Raw genomic sequence first — 21,098 nt, 5'->3', positions numbered from 1 at the left:
ACACATCAGGTTATATAAATTTTGCTAATTTTTTGCATATTTGGAATGGCAAGGTCTGCACGCAAATATCTTCCCCTTCAGTAAAAGTAAATTCAACCTATATGAAGCATAAAGTCTGACCGCGTCAACCTTGTTGCACCGGCTAGTCCTGTCCATAGAGCTAGGTACAGTACAAACTGGCGGAAAGGTTGACCCGGCTCGGAAATTCAAATGTACCACGGCTGCCCGTGTCTGGGGCTTTTCAAATATGTATATTTTATCCTTTCTTACACATTTTTTTTTGCAAACATTTCTATTTATAACTAGATTTTGCCAACTGTTTTGCATTTCTAAAAGTAGAGCATACAAGCCATCCAATGATGTATAATTTTTCATATTTGGACTTCAAACATGGGATTTAGAGGGGGAGGGTCAATTCCCCCCCCCCCTGCATATTCTGGTTTTCAAGTAACACAGCACTCAGCAGATTAACTGCTTACTTTGAAACCCACATTGAAATAAATCTTTTCAACCTTTGCTTACTTTTTACAATTTAAAAATGTCTGGACGACATTTTGAAACTGAGTCAAAAAGTTCTTATAAAGCCTAATATCCTCATTGGTCGGAAATTGAAAATCCGATTACAAGCAAGTGTGTAGACCCTTATTCTAAATTGTACAAACAGAGATTGTCTTATTTTTACCAAACTATCACTGGCTTCAGTTGGAAACTTCAGGAGCCTATAAAATTGTTATTTTTAGATCTATACAAGCCTAAAATTGTGCTGATTTAGTCGGAAATTGTACGGAGATCTTAAAAATGGTCTCAATCTTGAAAATCCGATTTCATGCGAGTTACACCCTAATTCCCTCTGTAGTCGCTGTAGATAAATCTGTATATTGTTGTAATTATTACCCTTATGTTGATTTTGGGGCTATTTACATCTATGGGGCAGCGCTGGGTTCCCAAGCTAATATATTGTATATGTTACCGGGTAACTAACATTTCGCTGTTAAAGTCGTCCCTCTCAATTAAGAATCTCAAAACCATGCTAAGAACAATCCCCTGTGTCTCTTGAGTTCCACAATAAAAATTTATGGCAAATCGGTCCAAAGGTTCCTGAGTTATGATCGGACAAACAAACAAACAGACTAGCAGAGATTACAACTTTTTATACTTAGAATATAGATATATATCATGTTTAGATTACTTATTTTCTTATATTGTATATATAGATACATATTGTACACTCAATTTATTATTCAATCAATAAACAGATAAGCATAAAAAAAATTTGCGCGAAAAATGTGAAAAATACGAAATTTTCGCGAAATGATTTCTCCAATTTGCTGCAAACCCTAGTTGAGGATGAGATATGCCAACGGTACTTTTCTTATCCATAAATTGGGTTTACAAAGTGTGAAGAAGACATAGGATTAGCAGGTGTATATAAGTACTGCAAATTGGTTTCTAAATTGGCAAATTCAACAACTCGATGTATTAAATGGTCCGTATAATAGTGCGTCTATATTCGCAAACTAAAACCATGTATTGACAATTAAAAATTTTAACATTAACCAAAAACTGTTCCAAAAATAGTTTCTAAAGAGGCAGCTCCCAACTTTGAAATCACGTATCATACTATAATTTGTAAACGTTTTTGTTTGGGTTTTTAATAACTGTTACCTAGTGATATTTTGAAAAACGGGTTTGTGTAGTACGGTAATATACGGTAATATACGGTAATATACGGTAATATACGGTAATATACGAAAGCAAAAAAATCCACATTTGCCAATCTGCATTTTAAACTGAGGCAGATAAGATAGATATTTTTCCTGTTTTGCACACTAGGTTTTCTTTCCCTTAAGTGCTATTGAGAAATCTAAGGGGCCCCCCTGAATCAGGGGGTGCAAACGTCCTGGCACCCCCCCTTTGTATCCGCCCCTGTGTGTTTCTGTGCGTGTGCGTGTGTGATAAGGAACCAAATTGTTGCACATAAGAATCTCGGTATTTGAACTTTTTAGGAGAGTACATTTGTTTATTAATGTTAAATGTTTACTTCAAATAGATTATCAAGTACAATAGGTGGCAACAGAGAAATGGATCAATTATACACGACGTCACAAGTGTCAAATGTAACAAAGAAAAAGAAATTTTCTCACATTATTTGACATGTTTTTCAAGATTAAAAAAAAGTGTAAAAACAGAAAATAAATAACACATAAAATTGCATTTTTACACTGTTAGATAAGCTCTTTATTCTAAAATTATCACTATTATTAATAATTTTGTCGGACACAATACTGAGTTGATACTTGTGATGTAAGAATACAGCTGTACTGAGAGTGTACAAATACTACGTTGCCATCTATTGTACTTAACAATCTATTTGGTTTGATGCATCTGATATATTAAAGTCCACACCATAAGCGAAATTTTCATACAAAGAATGTCATTTGATTAAGGTTTATAATAAACTGCTTGTTATTTAAGCTTAATTATAATTGATGACGTTGTTCTGCACCTTCCTTGACTGTAGTTATGTATGTGGGTCTGTACCAACAGAGGAACCCATCTGCAAAGCAGTGCCACTGGCTTTCTCATGCCGGACCAGAGCCATTTCCATTCCATTTATTCTTGTTCCCTGGTTACGACATTTAAAAGTAAACCCGGTTTAGAAAATGGATGCACAATATAGCATAGCTCTCTGTATCTCTTTAATTCTTGCATAGCAATAAACATCTTATTGTTATTAAATAAATACTTATATGTAATTCCATAATACTCTCAACTCAGCTATCTCCTCCTTCCTGATAAATTCCTTTACAGGGACTAAAGTGACTATATAACAAAAATAGCAATGCTTGATTCACAACGGTAAACTTGTAACCCTTCTTAAATTAACAATTTGAAAGATATTGACGTTTATTTCTAGGTTTAAGAAGTGTTTATTTCAGATAATTCACTTCGGTAAAAAAAGCTATTTTTCAAAATTGTAAACAATAATATTTCATTTATATATGATCGGACAAATCCTTTTTAGGGTACAATTCTGAACCGGACCCTCCATGTGAAGAGTAGCATGCAAAATAGACTAAGGTTACATTTTACATTTTTTGGATAAACTGCAGATAACTGGATAAATTGTATTTTAAATAGTTATGCTTTAAAACAACTGCAATATTGAGAAAGTTTTTTTTAATAAAAGATAAAAATTTCCAAAGTTTTTATGATTTGAAATGAGACTACAATTATTAAAATTATTATTATTATTGTTGTTGTTGTTGTTATTATTATTATTATTATTATTATTATTATTATTATCATTATTAATAAAAATCTATTATTAATATTACCATTAGATAATTTGTTTCATTAATTTAATGGTTTATAATTAAACATTGCTGTTCTAGACAATTGTGCGCGCGCATATTATTAACCCGAACCTTCGCGCGTGTTAATGTTTTAGAGAAGCGAAATTTTTATGGTCATATTCTTATCAGGGCTCATCCGAGAAGGAGGTATAATATGACGAAAAAGTTCAAATTCACAAAAAAATCATGGCTTACTTAATAAAATTGAATGTTAAAAAATCTTTTACAAGATGTGAATTTGTTTCTCACAGCGCATATAAGACAATATGTTTTGCATGATAGGCTAATTCTTGATTATGACTTTTTAAAAATACTTAGAAGTTAGAATATTTATAGTTGTTAAATGTTGCTATTTGTTTAGGTTGATTATGTTCTCAGGAATATTTTTTCTTGTTTTTCTGATTGGAGAGGGACACGCTGACTCTTCTAACATAACTCAGACAGAAGGAAGAGAGAAAAGTAAATTTTCTTAAAAACGATTTAATTTTATTTAAACTAGGAATTCAGAGCGCTTCGTGTCGATCTTCTTTTTCAATTGTGTTCATTATTTTCTCTTTGTATACATTGTAAAACACTATTAAAAAAGTTCGCAGATTTTATAAAACAATTTCATGGAATTTCAAAATTTAATGAAAATCGAATTTTGTTGGAGGCACATTTTTGAAATTTTGATCATCCATAAACCTTACCTGGGTGTTATGTGATGTTCTTCACAAAATTTTGGGCCCGATCGGTTCAGTCGTTAATTGACGAAGATATAACACACAAACAGAAAGACAAACAAAGTATACATAAAGATATTACTAGAAACTGTCATAGTGGATTATCTTGCTTAACAATATTTTCTTAAATAATGGTATAATATCTTTTTAGAACAGCTATCACTCTTGTCTGTAGTTAATTTTCCTAACCTGGTAAGAAAAAACCATATTTTTATTTAATCTTTGCTTTTGATCCCTTGAAATCTAAAATTAAAATTTTAAATTAAAATTAATTTAAAATGTCTCTCCTCAATGCCATCATGCAATTTACAAATAAAAAAATCTTTAGTTTTCATTGATTAAACTATTCAGAGATGTACAACTTCTGCTGCCGGTGCTACAACCTACGGTACATGTATAAGTACATCTGAATGTACATCACGGTCCGGGTCTGCGTCAGGAACCTGTGCTGCTGGTTTTGGAGTCTGCTGTAAGTATTTTCTCAAAGAATATGATAAAACTATTTTTTGAAGTTCTCGCACGATGTCGCTTTCATGTTATGCTCACTTTTTTTAAGAACGTTGTGTACTATAAATTTATGGGGGGGGAGAGGTGGTATTTGAAGTATGGAGACTGCAATTTTTTGTAAAATTAAATACAATCGACATTTTCTTTGTTATTAAATGTCCGCGTCACCGCATGAACCCTTATTTGTCTGAAATAGATCTATCTCTCATGAACTTTCTATCCATCTAATTTTATTTAAATAGTAAATGATCACGGGGGTTGCTTATTTTAAGGAGGGGCAGAGGGTCCATAAAACTATGGTGACGAGACCCAAAAAAATTTTCAACTTTTGCTTGCTAACGTACCGTTGTATAATCTGGGATATGACGCTTTAAACTACGTCTACAGGACCTTGAAGCATTATTTTTTTTTCTCTCTTTTTTCAGGTTATATGGCAGTTTCAGTTTGTGGATCATCCTTAGCATACAACAACACTTATATTCAAAACCCTGGGTTAGTAACTATTAAAGTAGATCTTATTTTTCATAGTGATGGGGATTGTTTTTGTTAACAAACTAAACTTTTGATAGCGCACACAATTTTTCGTTAACGATGGTGTTGTTCAGCAAAAAAAATAACGATAGACAAACGCCTTGGATGTTAGATCGTTCAGAGAAATGAAAAAATTGTCCTTTTTTAAAAACGAAAGCAAAACAATAACAGAAACGAACGATTTAAATCTTTAAACAACCTTAAAACCAATCATTTTTTTACTGAAAGAACAAATTTTCCTAAAGTTTTTATAAAAACTTTAGTTTTTTAACCCTATCCCTGCTGGGGTACTTGAAAACCAGGATATGCTGGGGGGGGTCAATTTGCCCCCCCCCTCTAAATCAAATGTTTTATGTCCAAATATGACAAATGATACATCATTAGAAAGCTCTTGTGCTTTACTTTTAGAATCTGCAAAAAATCCCCCCCCCCAGCAGGAATAGGGTTAACTGAACGAACGATTTTTTGGACCAAAAATTGAGAAAAAATAGGTTTCTTACGGAGCTAAAGATTAAAAACACGAAATTGGTCGTTCAAAAACGGAACCAAGTGAAAAAAGCCAAACGCGTCCATGTCTAGTGCGTATTCAGGCAGCATTTTTGTGACTTAAGCGTTGGTGGCGGAGATCAGAGGGGTCAAAAATAGTCCCCCCCCTTTCATGAAGTAAAACAGGGTAAACAAAAACATATTCAGATATCCTTCCTCGTTCACACCTACAACTACTGGAACTTGTATGTATACCATAAACAAGGTAAATCAATAGTTTTGGTTAATTTTTTTAAAAGTTTATTTTTTAATGGCAACAAATAAATATGATTCAGGCGAATTGTGCATTACTAGTTAAGTTAACTGCTTTTAAAAATCTTATTTATTTTCTAGGTTAACTCTGATGTTTGTCAGCTGCGGCTGGATTTCCAGACATTTACCGGTTTCGCTGTAACAACAGCTGGAGTTAAAACTGATTCAATGGCCGCGGCTGGACAAACAGGGAAAAACCCGCCAACAATTTCTGGAACAAATTCAGGATATCACAGTATGTTATTTTAAACAACAGTTATGGATATTGAATATTGAATATTGGATAACATAAAATTTAAAACTTGAGTTGTATTAATGTTATCCTTTCTCAGTTGAGCTCGTTTTGTCTTAGCAGTCAATATTCGTAGTGAGGGAGAAAAAAACTTATGTATAATTTGCTGGAAAAAAGTAAAATAAAAGATTATTACAAAATATATTGGCATATGCTCCGTTATCCATTTTTAACTAGCTTTTCAAACATTCTGATCACCCATCTACCTAACCTATAAATTACAAATATTCTATCCCAAACTGCTCTAAGTTTATCAGCGAGAAGTAAAAACCAGAAAAATGTGGAATGGGAAGACGACATTAAAGCAATAATTAAGTTTATTTGATGTTATTCCATAGTAATTAGTTATACAAGCAACTAAATAAATCACAATTAGTACGTGAAATAGATCTATTTGCACTACACCCTTTCTGTGTCTCATGCTCATTGGACTATTTTAAGCCATAGTTTGAGTCTATACATCGTCTTCCTATTCCACAGTTTTCTGGTTCTCACTCTACAAAATCAGTTTATACTCTATTCAGGTTGAGAGGTTTTGCTCCAGAACTTACAATGGTTTGGACTAAAAAACTCAGTTCCTTTTTTTACTTTTCCAATATCATAATTACAAACAAATTGAATATTTCTAATTTTAAATTTTTCTTCATATTATTAGTGTATGTGAATGTTGGAGCAGCTGCTACGGATACTGCAACTGTAACTATGACCTGGGGGAATATTGTAACTGCTAAACAGTACAATATATTTGTACAACAGATTGAATGCTCATCTAAGAACAAGTATGCTGGTTTTAAAATATGTGAACACATAAATCAATCTATAATTTTCTAATCCCTAAATTTTTACAATTTTGATTTTTTGGTTTTTACAATTTTGAATGCTTAAGCATTTGATTTTTAAAAATTTCAATGAATTTCAATGATTTTTTATGAATTTCAATAACTTTTTCAAAGATTTTCAAAGACTTAAATATAAAAAATCAATTACTTAAAACACGTAAAATTAAATTATCTATATTGATTGTATAAGCATTTGATATTTCAAAAGTTCAATGATTTTCAATGATTTTTAATGATTTTCAATGATTTTCAATGATTTTCAATGATTTTTAATGATTTTCAATGATTTTCAATGATTCTTAATAATTTTCAATGATTCTTAATAATTTTCATTGAATTTTAATAGTTTTCAATTATTTTTAAAATTTTTGATAATGTATAATGATTTATAATAATATTCAAAGTTTTCAATGAGTTTCATTCAATGATTTACAATGTGTTTTAAAAAGTTTTACTGAGTTTTAGTAAGTTTTAATGAGTTTTAGCAAGTTTCAATGAGTTTCAATGAGTTCAAATGAGTTTTAAATGAGTTTCAATGAGTTTTAGTAAGTTTCAATGAGTTTGAATGAGTTCCAATGAGTTTTAAATGAGCTTCAATGAGTTTTTCAAAGATTTTAAAATATTACAAGAAAAAAGAAAAAAAATATTTAAAATAGTATTAATATTAAACTATCTAAGGGCTCCCCAAGACTGTGTACAGTACTTTACTGGTACTGCTGGAACTATTCAGAGCTATGGCTGGGCTGGGGCACAACTTCTCGCTGGCNACGTACTAGGCTTTTAGGGCTCTCCGCCTCTTCGTTGCTGTAAATAATTTTACCCTTTTACTGTTGCTCTGAAAGTAGGCCATTTAAATCATTTTTAAATTTGGGCAGATTTTTCTTTTCAAAGTGGCAAATTTTCCAAAAAAAAATTATTTTTTCTCTCCAATTTTGATGATCCATAAACCTTCCCTAGGGCCATGTGAGGTCTGACACTAAATTTGGGCCCGATCGGTTCAGACGTTTATCGGTTACAAACAAACAAAACAGACAAGCAAAGTATGTAGATAGAAGCTTTAAAAATTTAGTTTGTATTTAGGTGTGTGCTCGGGAGAAAGTAACATGGTTACTATACCGATGACATCTCTTGATGGAGTATCTCCTATTCCAGTAGTTGCCGATGTTCCTCCTTTCCCTACTGAGTTCTGTGGAGGACTTTTCGGTATTTCTACAGGAGCAAAGTCGACACCTATGCAAAGTAAGTTAAATAAAAAGCAATACAAAAATTATTTTTGGCACATTTGTGAGTGCAACGTATTTTTCGCCAATAGGTGGATTAAGTGATCTTACTCGAATATTGTGATGGACAATTTGAAGAAGTTTTACAATTTCATAAATGTTTATGTTTAACATTTGGTCTAATTTTGATCCTCAGAGAAATAACGAAAATCGAGAACAAATTGTTTTTAGTATTTTTCTTAGGATAAAAGAATAGTTTAATAACAGCAAACTTATTGTCAAAAACGTTTTTGTAGAACAGTATTTTGTCAGTAGGGTTTCCAATCAAATTTCCGCGCAACNAGTGTTCCAATTTTGAAGTTTCTTATGGTTAAACAGTAAAATTCACTTGCGCGTAAGTGCTCGCAATTGCGCGCAAGTAAAATCCACTTGCGTTGGAAACCCTAATTTTGTGGCTTCTAAGTTTAAAAACACGTGTATATATTTATATATATACTAATTGAAAAAACTTGTAGGTAATCAAAGACCATTTAATGTTCATCTGTTTACATCAAATGCTGCTACTCCCACCATAGATGCTGCTTCAACTGTTACAACTGGATTCTCACTTGATTATACTCAGGTGAATATACAAGAGCATGCACAAATATGTAATGCAAAAAATTAATTTAAAAGAAAAGTATAAAGATGCATTATAGTTTTAAGAAATTCCATCCTATCCCTCTTTACCCAACACAATAGCTATATCTTAAATTTTTTAGATTCCTTGTGGAATATAATCTGAACCTGAACCTGATTTCTTACTGATCTAGAAACCTTGATACAATTTATTTTAGGCTACAATTTATTATGTTGAAATATATGTATGAAAACTACTTTTTTTCTGAAAGTTGCTTTGAGAGACAAGGTTTTTTTAAAGGTTAGATACTTTTGATGCACTTCAATTTGGATTGGTGGAGATTTTCTCTGATTGTCAACTGGAAAAGGCGGAGAAAATCCTTCCCCCCCCCTCTTACCAGAAACGTTGTCACTTCACCTTCCGTTAATTGTCAGTGAATTCATATGCAGAACTGCAGAACTACTATGTTTCGCGTAGGACTGGGCGATGGGCGTGTTTCTATTTTTTTTAATCGTTTGTTCCTCAATCTATATACTAGAACATGTCCCTTCACTTGGATAGTTCGTACTTTTCCCCTGGTTTCATCCATTCTCTTCCGTTCTTGATTGAGAAAGATTCCAGCCATATTCGTTCTTGGATGATTGTTAAAGATAAAGAACGATAAAACAGCAAAAAAGTCTAATACTTATATTTATTTTGAGGTACAGATCTAAAACTTACATAATTGAAAAGCTCATTAATGGATGCAATAACTTGTGTCACACTCACAATTCAGTATAAGTTGAAAATGAAAATAAATATTCAAAAAAATCAATGTTAGATTGCAACCCTAGGATAGCAATCTAATTGAATGCGATTTCTTCTGCTTAGAAGTTGCGTTCTAAAAAACCTGAAAAAGTTTGATTTTTATGTAAATTCAAATGTTATATCTTGTTTAAAAGTCAACAAATCTTAAAAAAAATTAGTTTATAAGTTTAAAAGGCAATATTATATTCCATACTATATTTATTGCATCCTCTGTTATGAAGAGATAATTAGTTTTCTTGACTTGATCATCCTTTTCTACACTTCTTACTTTAACATCAATGTGGGATTTATTAAGTAATGATTTATAATTAATCTTTTAAAATGTGGAACACTTTTTACTTAACCCTGAATATACTAGAACCATGTTCAAAACAAGAAGCACAGATAAACTAAATTTGCTTAATTTGGGATTCCAAATTGTATAAAGTTTCCTCTTGGCTTAGATGCCTTCATCTGACCAAAAATGTGCAAGAAAAAAATAATTTAAATCTAGCTTGGAAAGTGTCTATTTCTGCTAATTTCTCGTTTGGTTTCCGAGCAAGAAATGCGCAAATATCTTTTAATATTGTGGAGAGATTTGAAAATAACAAATTTTAAAAAGGTAAACCATGCAATTCTATCTTATACTTAATCAGACAAGCTTTAAATGGTACCGTTGTCAATCTGACGACAAACTCAAAATTGTCTAAATCTTATATACAGGGTGTCCCAATAAGCATGGGAATTGAGTGACGACTTAAATATCGTCTTTGATTTCCAATAATTGATAAATGACATGAAGTGCATCAAGAAAAGATTATAAGTCTAATGAGCTTTCACAAATGTGGTCAACCTTCTTTGTAACTTTCAAATTGACCGAGATATTAAACATTTGAACAATTTTGGTTGATTTTCAACTAACTAGATTCTGGACAAATTTCAGCAAACTTTGAAGATAAGAAAATGGTAGACCACGTTTTTGAAATCTCAAGACTAGCAGTTTTCAGTGTTAAATGTTTTAACTGTGATACTTCAAAACAATGTTTTTAAAATAATTGCGCATGGAATAAAGATAATATAGAAGTCGTCATTTAATTCTCATGTTTGTTGGGATACCCTGTATGAAGACGATTTTAAATTCGTTACTCAATTCTTATGTTCGTTGGGACACCCTGTATAAAGACGATTTTAAATTCGTTACTCAATTCTCATGTTTGTTGGTGCACATTAAGTATTTCAGTAATTATATTAAAAAATAATATATTTTTACTAAAATGCTGAATATATCCCAGTTTTTATTTTTACAATTGCTATACAATTTGTCCTTCATTAAGGGTACAGATTTTCTTAAAAATTCCAAAATCATTTTTTAAGATATGTTTCATAGATGTCAAAGTCAAATTTTAATTTTTTTTTACTCCAAAATTTAGAAAATCAAGCTCTGGGTAAAAATCCAATTCACATTTAAATCTGTTAATTAGCTTTTTCTCCAAAATTAATCCCGATTGAGCGCGTTCAGGAACTAACATGTACGCCAAAGTCCATCCTAAAAAATAAATTTTGTAAATGTCTTAAAAAAGATAAGATTTTTACACAAAAAAAATAAACAGATATATAATATAATGCATAAATATTATAAATGAGACTCATAAGCTTTGGAACAGTAAGAAACAGGGGTGAAAAATCAAAGACCCAAGAGGAGGGGAAGAGGAGGGGAAGAGAAGGGAAGGGAAAAGAATAGGGAAGGAAAAAGGGAAGGAGAAAGGTAGGGAACGAGACAGGTAGGGAATGAGATAGGTAGGGAATGAGATAGTTAGGGAAGGAAATAGGTTGGGAAGGAGATAGGTAGGGACTGAGATGGGTAGGGAAAGAGATAGGTAGGGAAGGAGATAGGAAAGGAAGGAGATAGGTAGGGAAAGATATAGGAAAAGGAAAAGTAGGGACGGGTAAGATTGAGAGGGAAAGGGGAAGGTTGAAAGGGAATGAGAAAGGTTGAGAAAAAAAGGAAGGGAGAAGGAAAGGGAAAGGAAAAGGTGAAAAGAAAAGGGGATAGAAAAATGTGGGAAAAAGGGAGGGGGAAAATTAATGAAAAGCAGAAGGTTAAAAGCGGAAAAAAGGGCAGGGTGAGGGGGAAGGAAGGGTAAATGGATAAGTATGGCAGAAGATAGGTCGGGAAAGATTTGCTTAAACAGTTATAAAAAATTTAAATTTATTATTTTCAAGGGGCGAGGTATCTAATGTTTAAACAAAAAAAAAAACCTAAATTACCTTATTCTCTACTTTGTTCTCCTTCAGAAGTTTAGAAAGGTGATGGTTTACATTATTCTCAGCTGCCAGGTGTAGGTGCTCAGGAGTATCCTTGATATAAAGGAGTTAATGAGACTCCAGGGACGACAATAAGGAGTTTACGTTTTTCAACGTTCGTGGATTCCTACAGTTGTAACCTTATATGAAGATAACCTTTTAGATATTAATTATTTTTATTTAAGCAAATTTCAGGTTACACTCCCATCCTTTCTTGGTAACCCTGTAAATACAATACTATAAAAATTAAATATCGTCTTCCTTAAAAAAAAGAAAATCATATATTTTTTTTCAAATGTAGTATAACACTATGGAGTAGGAAGACGACATTTAAGCAATCTTATATGTATTTGATGTTGTAAAAAAGCAAATAGTTTGATTTGTAGCTTGTAAAAGAAATGTTTCTATGTTTACTGAAAAAATACTGAGTTGCATACAGGGTGTCCCACATCAAATTAGACCGCGTCAATGGGTCTAAATTACGATTTGGGGGACAAATCAGAAAATTTAAGAAGAATGAATCATTTTGAAAAATTTAATAAGGCTAATAGAAATTTGTTTGCAGAAAATGCTAGATTTTTCGAGTATTATGTGCGTATTTTGGCGTTAATGATTGGAGATAATGATATGGGACGCTCTGTATGTAATATGCATTGATTGAACTGTTCAAAATCAATTGTCTTCCTATTCCACAGTTTTATGGGTCTCACTGTAGAAGATATTGTTTTGAATAAATTCCTGTTTTCATTAAAATTTCGGGAAAAATAAGTTCAAATCTTAAAACTGGACTACTGTAAGAGAATGATTTGGAATCTAATTGTCTTAAATGCAATTTATAATCATATTCAGATTCTATTTTTGTTTTTAATTAGTCAGATATATTTACTTTCCGAAAGACCCGGAATATGTCTGTTTGTTTGTTTCCATTAAACGTCAAAACGGCTGAACCGATCGGGCCAAAAGCTTTTGTGGGACCTCGCGTGACCACCGGAAGGTTTATTGTTGATCGAATGATCATGATCAAAAATTTGCCTCTAACAAAATTAGATTTTTAAAGATTTTGAAAATTCACGAATTTTTTTTTATAAATCTGCGAATTGTTTTTTGCTTTTGTTTTACAGGTGTACAAAGAGAAAAAATTCACAATTGAAATAGAATATGGGCGCGAAGCGCCCTGTAAGTCTATTAAAATTATAATTAGTCAAACTACTTCACTATCTAATTTTACAAACATGATTGATGAAACGATAATTAAAGTCCTAGTCATGCCATTTCCAAAATGTGGTCTGCCTTTTTTAAGCGTTTAAAATTGCCAGAGATATATGTGAAAGGTCGTTTGATTAACTGTCAATTAATTCCGGGTCTTTTTTGATTTTATCTGTAGAAAAAAGGTTTAAGGGTACCATTGTGAATCGGGGATGTTACTCTTGAAATTACGTTTCAAGTCCCTGAAATTCCCAGTTGTTTATTTCCCCCTAGTTTCAAGTCCCTGAAATTCCCAGTTGTTTATTCCCCCCTAGTTTCAATTCACCCTGTCTAGATATTCCATGTTTAATGTGTATACCTTATAAATGATCTTGACAAGCTGACCGGGAGTCTGAGGTTGAGGTTGAGAGGAGAGGGCAGCAAGGATCTGATTCTCTCTCTCCGTTCTATGCTTTATATAAAACTCAATCTTCGGTATAGGATCCTACAATACAAATAATTGGATTAAAAAACAGAATTGGATTAAAAAACTAAATTTTCATATGTAAACAAAAATTAGAGAAAAACTTTGTACGTGTAAATTGGCTTCTTCTCCAGCCAACGTTATCATTGAGAAGTAAGACTACTACCATGTGAAAAAAAACTTATATATAAGCTGTTTAGTCTATCCTGAAATTTTCATATTTAAAAAAATCCCAATTTGAAGCATTTAGTAATTGATAAATATAATCAATGCAATACTCATTCGTTCCTATATTATTTTTTTCTGGCCACCCTGTACTTAAATATTTACTGAGTAGCATGATATATATAACCCCCCACCCTCCTGTTTGTACCTGGATGATAGGACCATGTCCTGGGTATATTTGAGATGGAGATAGATCAAGAATCTTCTGTAAAGAGATCATGTAAGCATGAAGATCCTACTCCAATCATACAAATTCAAATTGAATTTTTTTCATTTAATACAGTAAAATAGCATCACAACATTGATTGACAAAAAGTGCTTTTAAAGAAACCCAGCGCTGCCAAGGTTCTAAAAGTTAATCCGCCGTTTACCCGCACTTAGAACGATTTTACCGGGAAAATAAATTTTCCCTATTAAAGTCGACCCACACAACTTAGAATCTAAAAATCAAGCTAAAAACATTCCCGTGGGTCTCCCGAGTTCCTCAATTAAAATTTTAGGCAAAACGGTCAAATGGTTCATGAGTTATGATCGGACAACCAAACAAACAAACAGAGATTACAACTTTATATATATATAGATTATCAACTGATTATAAGGATCAAATGATTTTTTCAGTTAAAGGGGCAGAATTTCAAGTGACCCTCCATGCAGAGATTTCAATGCTCGATTGCAAACATTAATCATAAAAGCTAGGTCTGATTAAGCATGAATTAGATTTAGATATTAATGAATAACAATTTTTTCAATTGTGGTTTTTCTACAAAAGTGAAAACATATAAATTATTCCAAATCCAGAAAATTTGATCAACAAATTTCAAAAATAAATAATATTTGATGTTTTTTAATTTTATCTTCCTCAAATACAGCAGTCCCTTCTCCTAGAATACAATCTGCACTAAGAAGTGTTCCATCCTAAACCAAAATATAATATTCAGAAAATTATTTCAAAAGAAAACTTCATATTATGTTATTTAACTCTAGTGCCAAAACAATTAAGAAAATTAATAAATCTTGGCTTTTTAAATGATTTTTTGCCTTAAAATTTAAATATTTTTACTATTTAAGAGTCATTAAATCAGTTATCAACAATAATAATAATATTACCGAAAGGTAAACCACCACATGGTCCTGGGTATGTCCTGGGGTATGCATCAACTTAACTTGTCCTGCTCCCTCAACCTCAAGAACACTTCCATCCTCTATCCTCTGAACCTGCTTATATTTCATATAAAAGTTATCTATATAATAAACCAAGACATTGTTCCCTATAGCCGGCCAAACAGCTGGACCGATTGGGCTGACATTTTTTGTGGACATTTATGTGTGTTCAAAACTTAAAAAATCGAAATTTTTTTCAAATACTTAAAAAAAAATTTTTTTTCCAAAACATTTAACAAAGATTGGGTCGTACAGGACTAAGCCATAAACCCACGGAAATTGAGAACAAATTAATGTCTGTCCACAGATTTTAATTGTGTGCTACCCATTTTAGCGCGAAATATTTGTCTTCATATTTTTTTAATGTACAAATTCAAATTCATTTATTTTTCATAGGGCAAAGCTTTACTGGCCAATAAAAGCTGCTTTATAAAGAAAGAATTAAAACGGAGATGTATCTTCCAAATTCTACTTATTCTGTCGTTAATTTACTCTCTAAAATGAGCTCTATACTTAATTTCAAGTGACCCTTCATTTAAAGAATGGCGTGTCCTAGTTACATTGGTACCCTCAAAAGCTTTGAATGATCATTGATCCAAGTATGAATGATATTTCCTGATCTCTTTTAAAAAATGGTTATTTTTAATTGTGGTTTCTCTAAAAACATGACTTGAGAATTTCTTGCTCCAGAATCAATGAGACATTTTTCATGCTATGAAATAATAATATTATTCACAAAATTTATCCCAGATAAATCTTTAAAGGGTACCATTGTGAGTTGGACACTTCCTTCTTTAAGTTAAAGGGTCACTTGAAATCATAACTACACTCCCTTTAATTGTGTAAATTACTTTATAACCAGACACTCCTATTATGTTACCTCTCCTATATTAGGCTCAGGTCCATCTGTTCTTGGGAATTTGTGGATTCTTGGCTTACTCTTCAGCATTCTAAGCATTAAATTATTACTATTTCAAATAAAAGTACAAAACTTATGACAAATAGTGTACACTACTATATAAGTAGATCAACCCTAAAAGTGATCATTGATCTGAAGACGCGATATTACTATACACCTACTTCCCATATCTTTTTTGTAAATATAGAAACTGGCAAAATACATTTCAAAGAAAAGATAAGAGGGTGCCTCGGCTTTAGTATACTCGTCAGAATATTTTCTTAAAACTAAGCGACACCCTGNAAATACACAATTTTATTTGAAAATTAAAAACAATAAAGTAGCACGAAGAAACCTTAGACCAATAAGACCAAAATCAATGTATGAGCTCAATTGATCATTAATCCATACCTCAGTACATCAGGGACTCCCCCTACATGATCAGGATGCCAGTGAGTTAGAACAATGTCTGAAAGCTCACAATTCTCCAATTCTAAAAATGGCCATCAGATATCATTTATAAGTTGGTCAATATAATTTAATTATAAACAAAGCATTAAATCAATATAAAATTCTTTGTTACTATTTAAAAATAACATATTTATTATTTACCTAGTGTATTTTTAAGATTCTCTATGTACTCAGGCACATTAGCCTCCCCAGTATCTACTAGCAGTCGTCTACAAATATCTTATTTCATGATAACTTTTTTTTAAATTTTATTTTTTTTAAATCTAGATATTTATTTTAAATCTGTTATAGTTTTACATACTGATTTTAAAGATGTAATTACATCTTAAAAAATATTACAACTTTTACATATATTGCGACGTTACATGTGTGCAGAACGGTTTTGAATAAACAATTTTAATTCAATTTTGGAAATATATAAGCACATTAATCATATGAGATTTAAAGGTTTTTGATCATAAGAATTTTCTTTATACATTAAAAGGAATAACTCAGTAGAACTATTTTAATATTGTATGTAATCTTGAGATGCTACAACATTAATTAACATAAATTGTACTAAGTACATAGTAGATGTATATCAATATAAAATTCTTTTTTACTATTTAAAAATAACATATATTTACTATTTACCTAGTGTATTTTTAAGATTCTCTATGTACTCAGGCACATTAGCCTCCCCGGTATCTACTAGCAGTCGTCTACAAATATCTTATTTCATACTAACTTTTTTTTAAATTTTGGTCAATATTGGAATAACCTTAAAAGGACTGTAAAGGAAAAATGAAACGGGGTAAAGGCTGAAAGCTTAACACTGTAGCTTTTAATTGCAACCCATGAAAGTTATATCTGATGTTCCTGTCTCAAGAAATTGATGTCAAATTTATATGAAAATTCATTTTGTACAGAAAAAGTAGGTTTAAATAGATCATATTCTGCAAATATGCAACCAATCTGAAACGAAGATATCCCAGAGAAACCTAATTGTAACTTAGGTTTTCTTCAATTATTATTTTATAATTTTTATTTTTATTTTCAATAGATATAATTGATATTACTTATAAGTCCGTATTACGTTACCAGAACTCCCACCAATGGAAGTGCTGTAAAGTGGTCATGTCTGTATCACGTGACCAGATATAACTTTCATGGGTCGTGATCTAGAGCTACAGTGATTAGCTTTGGCCTATACATACACCCTTTCATTATTCCTTTACAGTCTCTTTAACATCTGCCTAATGTTCCAACAAATCAAGTGTCAAACTGTAAGGCATTATTTTTACCTTACATTTATATGTTTAAACACTGAAGTCAACCAACCTTCTGATGATACCAATGTTCTTAGCGAAACATATTTAGAAGAAAATGAGAACATTCTTGTGAAGTTGGGGCAGAATTTGTTTACAAGTGTTGCAACTATCCGAATTATGAATTAACCTGTATTTGATTTTAATTTGATTTGATTATTTGTATGCTAATAAAATTTTGTGCACACTATGAATCAAATCAAATCAGACTTAGTTAATGTGTATTTATGCAACTTGCATATTTCTGTCCAATCATATCAAATTAGACTGTTAAGGACAGAATATCACATAAACAATCTTGAAATGATTATACTAAATCTTAAAGGGAATGTGGATGTGGGTTTACTATATGTAATGATCTTCAATGGATGCAGTTCAATTCAGTTTTGAACATCTCTAACTGTTGCATTTTTAACAGATTTTCCAGATATCCAGAACCTATGCAGTTGGTCAAATATACAGTTTAACACAGAACTTTACGGGACATCCTACTGTAATAAAGGAATACTACAGATATTTAGTTTTAAATTGAATAATTATATGAAGCTCTTTAAAACTATTTGCACATATTCATTATCTATTTTATTTTTTTTACAATTACTGTGATTTAGGTATTATAGTTCAAAACCCATAGAAAAATAGCCAGGAACACATTTTAATAATTTTTTCAATGTTTCCAGAATTCTGGGATTAACTGCACAAAAAATGTATTTGAACTTCAATTGTGTTCTCTCATATTTGTAGCACTTTCTAATAAAAATTTTTTTCTACTTGCAAATTTATTCAATAATAAATTGACACAAAACCAGAACCAAAACCCATTCCAAACTTTGGCTTCACATTCGGATCAAGGGGATCGTGGGGAACCAGCTTGAAATAGTTTCCACACTCGCACTGCTGACACTCTCCCTTCTTCAGCTCAAACCATACAACATCCTTAAAAAAATAAATATAAAATTAAATCATTAAATTCAAATTTAATCAAAAATTATTAATGTTTTTCTATCTTATTCTTCAATCATCCCAATATTTAATTATTTATTTTGAAGAAGTATCATATCTTTGACCAGGCTGATAAGTACCTGACTAGTCAAAATCTCTGATAAAATTATATGAAAGCCTCATGTGTCAGAGGGTTTCATGGTTTATTAAAAAAGCTCGTTTGTATAAATTAAAAAGAACATTATCTAGACATATTTTTTACCTGGTAATCATCTTCACAACAACAGCCAACAATCCTAAAAAAGACAGTGATATATTTCTAATTTTATTCTATTTGTTTGTGTCTAAGCTATACATATACTTTGCTTGTCTTTCTCTCTTTCTGTTTCTATCCAATAAACGTCAAAACGGCTATGCTTGTTTGTCTGTCTGTTTCTATCCAATAAACGTCAAAACGGCTGAACCGATCGGGACCAAATTTTGTGTGGGACCTCATGTGGTCCCAGGGAAGGTTTATGAATGATCAAAATTTCAAAAATGTGTGTCTTAAAGTTTTTTGTTTTTGTAAAATTTTGAAAATGTGCGAAAAAAATTTTGTAATATCCGCAAGCTTTTTTTTTACTGTACAAAGAGAAGATGCTCACAGATAAAGCCACATTAAAAGTTAAATATAGAAGATGGGCGCAAAGCCCCCTAAAAGCCTAGCAGATATATATATACTTTGCTCGTCTGTTAGTGTCCATTTGTCAACAGCTAAACCTAACGTGCTAAAATTTTGTGTGGGACATCACATGACTCCAGGGATGGTTTGAGAATCATAAAAATTTCAAAAATTTGCCGACAGCAAAGTTTGATTTCCGATAAGTTTTAAAAATCTACTTCTTTTTCGAGAAAATCCGCAGACTTTTTGTTTTTGTTTTACAGTGTATAGGAAGAGAAAATGTTCACAATTGAAATAGAAGATGGGCGTGAAGCGCCCATCAAGCCTAGTAAACGTAAAAAGGTTGAATTGATCAGGCTTAAATTTTGTATGGCAACTCACATGACCCTAAGAGAGGATATTTAAGGTAGAAGAAATGCACTAATGGAAAACAATTGTCTCAAAGTCACAAGACAAAGCTTGCAATAACAGTTTTTTGGATTTTTTCAAAGGTTCCACAAAAAACTGAGAACTTTTAATTTAACCATGAGAAGAGATACTTGTAAAAAACAAACCAAAACTGATCGTTTTTAAAGATATCTTTTGTTTGTTAGTTTTTTCTCTTTTTTTCTTGTGTTACAAATTTTGCATAATTAAGTAAAGTACACTTAAACAGTAATGTTGGAAACTTATTTTTATAGAACAGTATCAAGTTCATAAACCATTGAAGTCTGAGAAAAACTAACCTTGTCCTTGCCCATTAATACTTACATTTTTGGAAGTAAAAACATTTACCCATGTCCAAATCACACTACATAAGTTTTCAGTTATACCTTGTTTCTTTAGTTGACGGGATAAGAATGGGCATAGATTTGAACATCCCTTGTCCTGCATCTGGCTTTATCACATAGGTGTCAAAAGGATTATCATTGCAGGTCTGTTTTGCAATCAGTTCTGGGACAAATAGATAAATCAAAATTTGGTTATTATCAATGAAAAAGGATCAGAAATATTCCAATGATTGTTATTGATATATGTCAAGTAATGCTTGATTTTCTGCCAAGGAGGAAATATGTTCAGAAATTAACATTGAAAATATAGAAAAGGGAAGCGAATGTCTATTCCTCCCCCCACCATCCCAAGCTTCCATTAAAATATGTTTACGGTTTCCAGTTATTTTAGTATTTTAAAAACAAACTAATTTTTTAGTTTTATTATGAGATAATTACTGTGGCTAAGAAAGTATTATGAAGATAACAAGAAAAGAGTAATGTTTTTTAAATAAATTTGTTTTGTAGGTTATACGACTGTTGTTTTAACCACTATTACCTAATTTTGGATCATTCTGACGATTTACAGCAGAGTACATCACAGATCTTTTTATTCCGGCCAAGCTGGCCGATTTTTGGAGCAAGGTTCTTGAAATTCTGGAAACTTCACGAAGCAACATTTTAAAGATCTGCAATTTCAAAGTTATAAAAGCAACAAAAAAAATGTATATTATGATTTTTACCGCCCTTAGAGCAACATGATTCCCCCAACAGTGGGATATTAAATTACTTAACTAGGGAAAACATATAATATTCACCTCAAATAATAAGACTTGATTGATTGATTGAAAAACGTTTATTTCTTTACGCACTTGGGAGAGCCGGGGAAGGCAGGGGAGCCATGAGCCACCACTATTTCCCCTTCCGCACCACCACATTTGACTCTTCCGGGCAAAACTACTTTTTTAAATGGTATATTTAGGGTCTTTAAAGTGTGATTTTAATAAGTCTATCTAATGATTATTCAATTACTGACTCATT

The 21,098-nt window shown here is 31.6% G+C and overlaps 3 protein-coding genes across 3 annotated transcripts; 1 reads left to right on the top strand and 2 right to left on the bottom strand.

The window, feature by feature from the left end:
• The first annotated feature begins 2,842 nt into the window (after nt 1-2,842).
• Nucleotides 2,843-7,829, top strand: LOC111708347 (uncharacterized). The gene is made up of 10 exons (XM_023481681.1): nt 2,843-2,859; nt 3,396-3,503; nt 3,718-3,815; nt 4,230-4,270; nt 4,430-4,547; nt 5,011-5,077; nt 5,810-5,867; nt 5,996-6,149; nt 6,862-6,985; nt 7,724-7,829. Exons 1-10 carry the CDS (start codon nt 2,843-2,845, stop codon nt 7,827-7,829), a joined length of 891 nt encoding a protein of 296 aa, XP_023337449.1.
• A 3,363-nt stretch (nt 7,830-11,192) lies between these two features.
• LOC111708346 (beta-lactamase-like protein 2 homolog) lies at nt 11,193-15,978 on the bottom strand. Its single transcript, XM_023481680.1, has 6 exons — nt 15,910-15,978; nt 14,976-15,083; nt 14,017-14,103; nt 13,539-13,664; nt 11,939-12,028; nt 11,193-11,216 (listed from the first exon to the last, which is right to left on the bottom strand). Exons 1-6 carry the CDS (start codon nt 15,976-15,978, stop codon nt 11,193-11,195), a joined length of 504 nt encoding a protein of 167 aa, XP_023337448.1.
• A 2,487-nt stretch (nt 15,979-18,465) lies between these two features.
• Nucleotides 18,466-20,777, bottom strand: LOC111708342 (cytochrome c oxidase subunit 5B, mitochondrial). The gene is made up of 4 exons (XM_023481677.1): nt 20,617-20,777; nt 20,121-20,241; nt 18,910-18,943; nt 18,466-18,641 (listed from the first exon to the last, which is right to left on the bottom strand). Exons 1-4 carry the CDS (start codon nt 20,735-20,737, stop codon nt 18,489-18,491), a joined length of 429 nt encoding a protein of 142 aa, XP_023337445.1. The 5' UTR covers nt 20,738-20,777; the 3' UTR covers nt 18,466-18,488.
• Between the last annotated feature and the right edge of the window lie 321 nt (nt 20,778-21,098).

Source organism: Eurytemora carolleeae, unplaced genomic scaffold, assembly GCF_000591075.1.
Source record: "Eurytemora carolleeae unplaced genomic scaffold, Eaff_2.0 scaffold850, whole genome shotgun sequence".
Lineage (NCBI taxonomy): Eukaryota > Metazoa > Arthropoda > Copepoda > Calanoida > Temoridae > Eurytemora > Eurytemora carolleeae.
The sequence above is the reverse complement of the archived record's forward strand: the minus strand, read 5'-3'. Positions and strand labels throughout refer to the sequence as shown.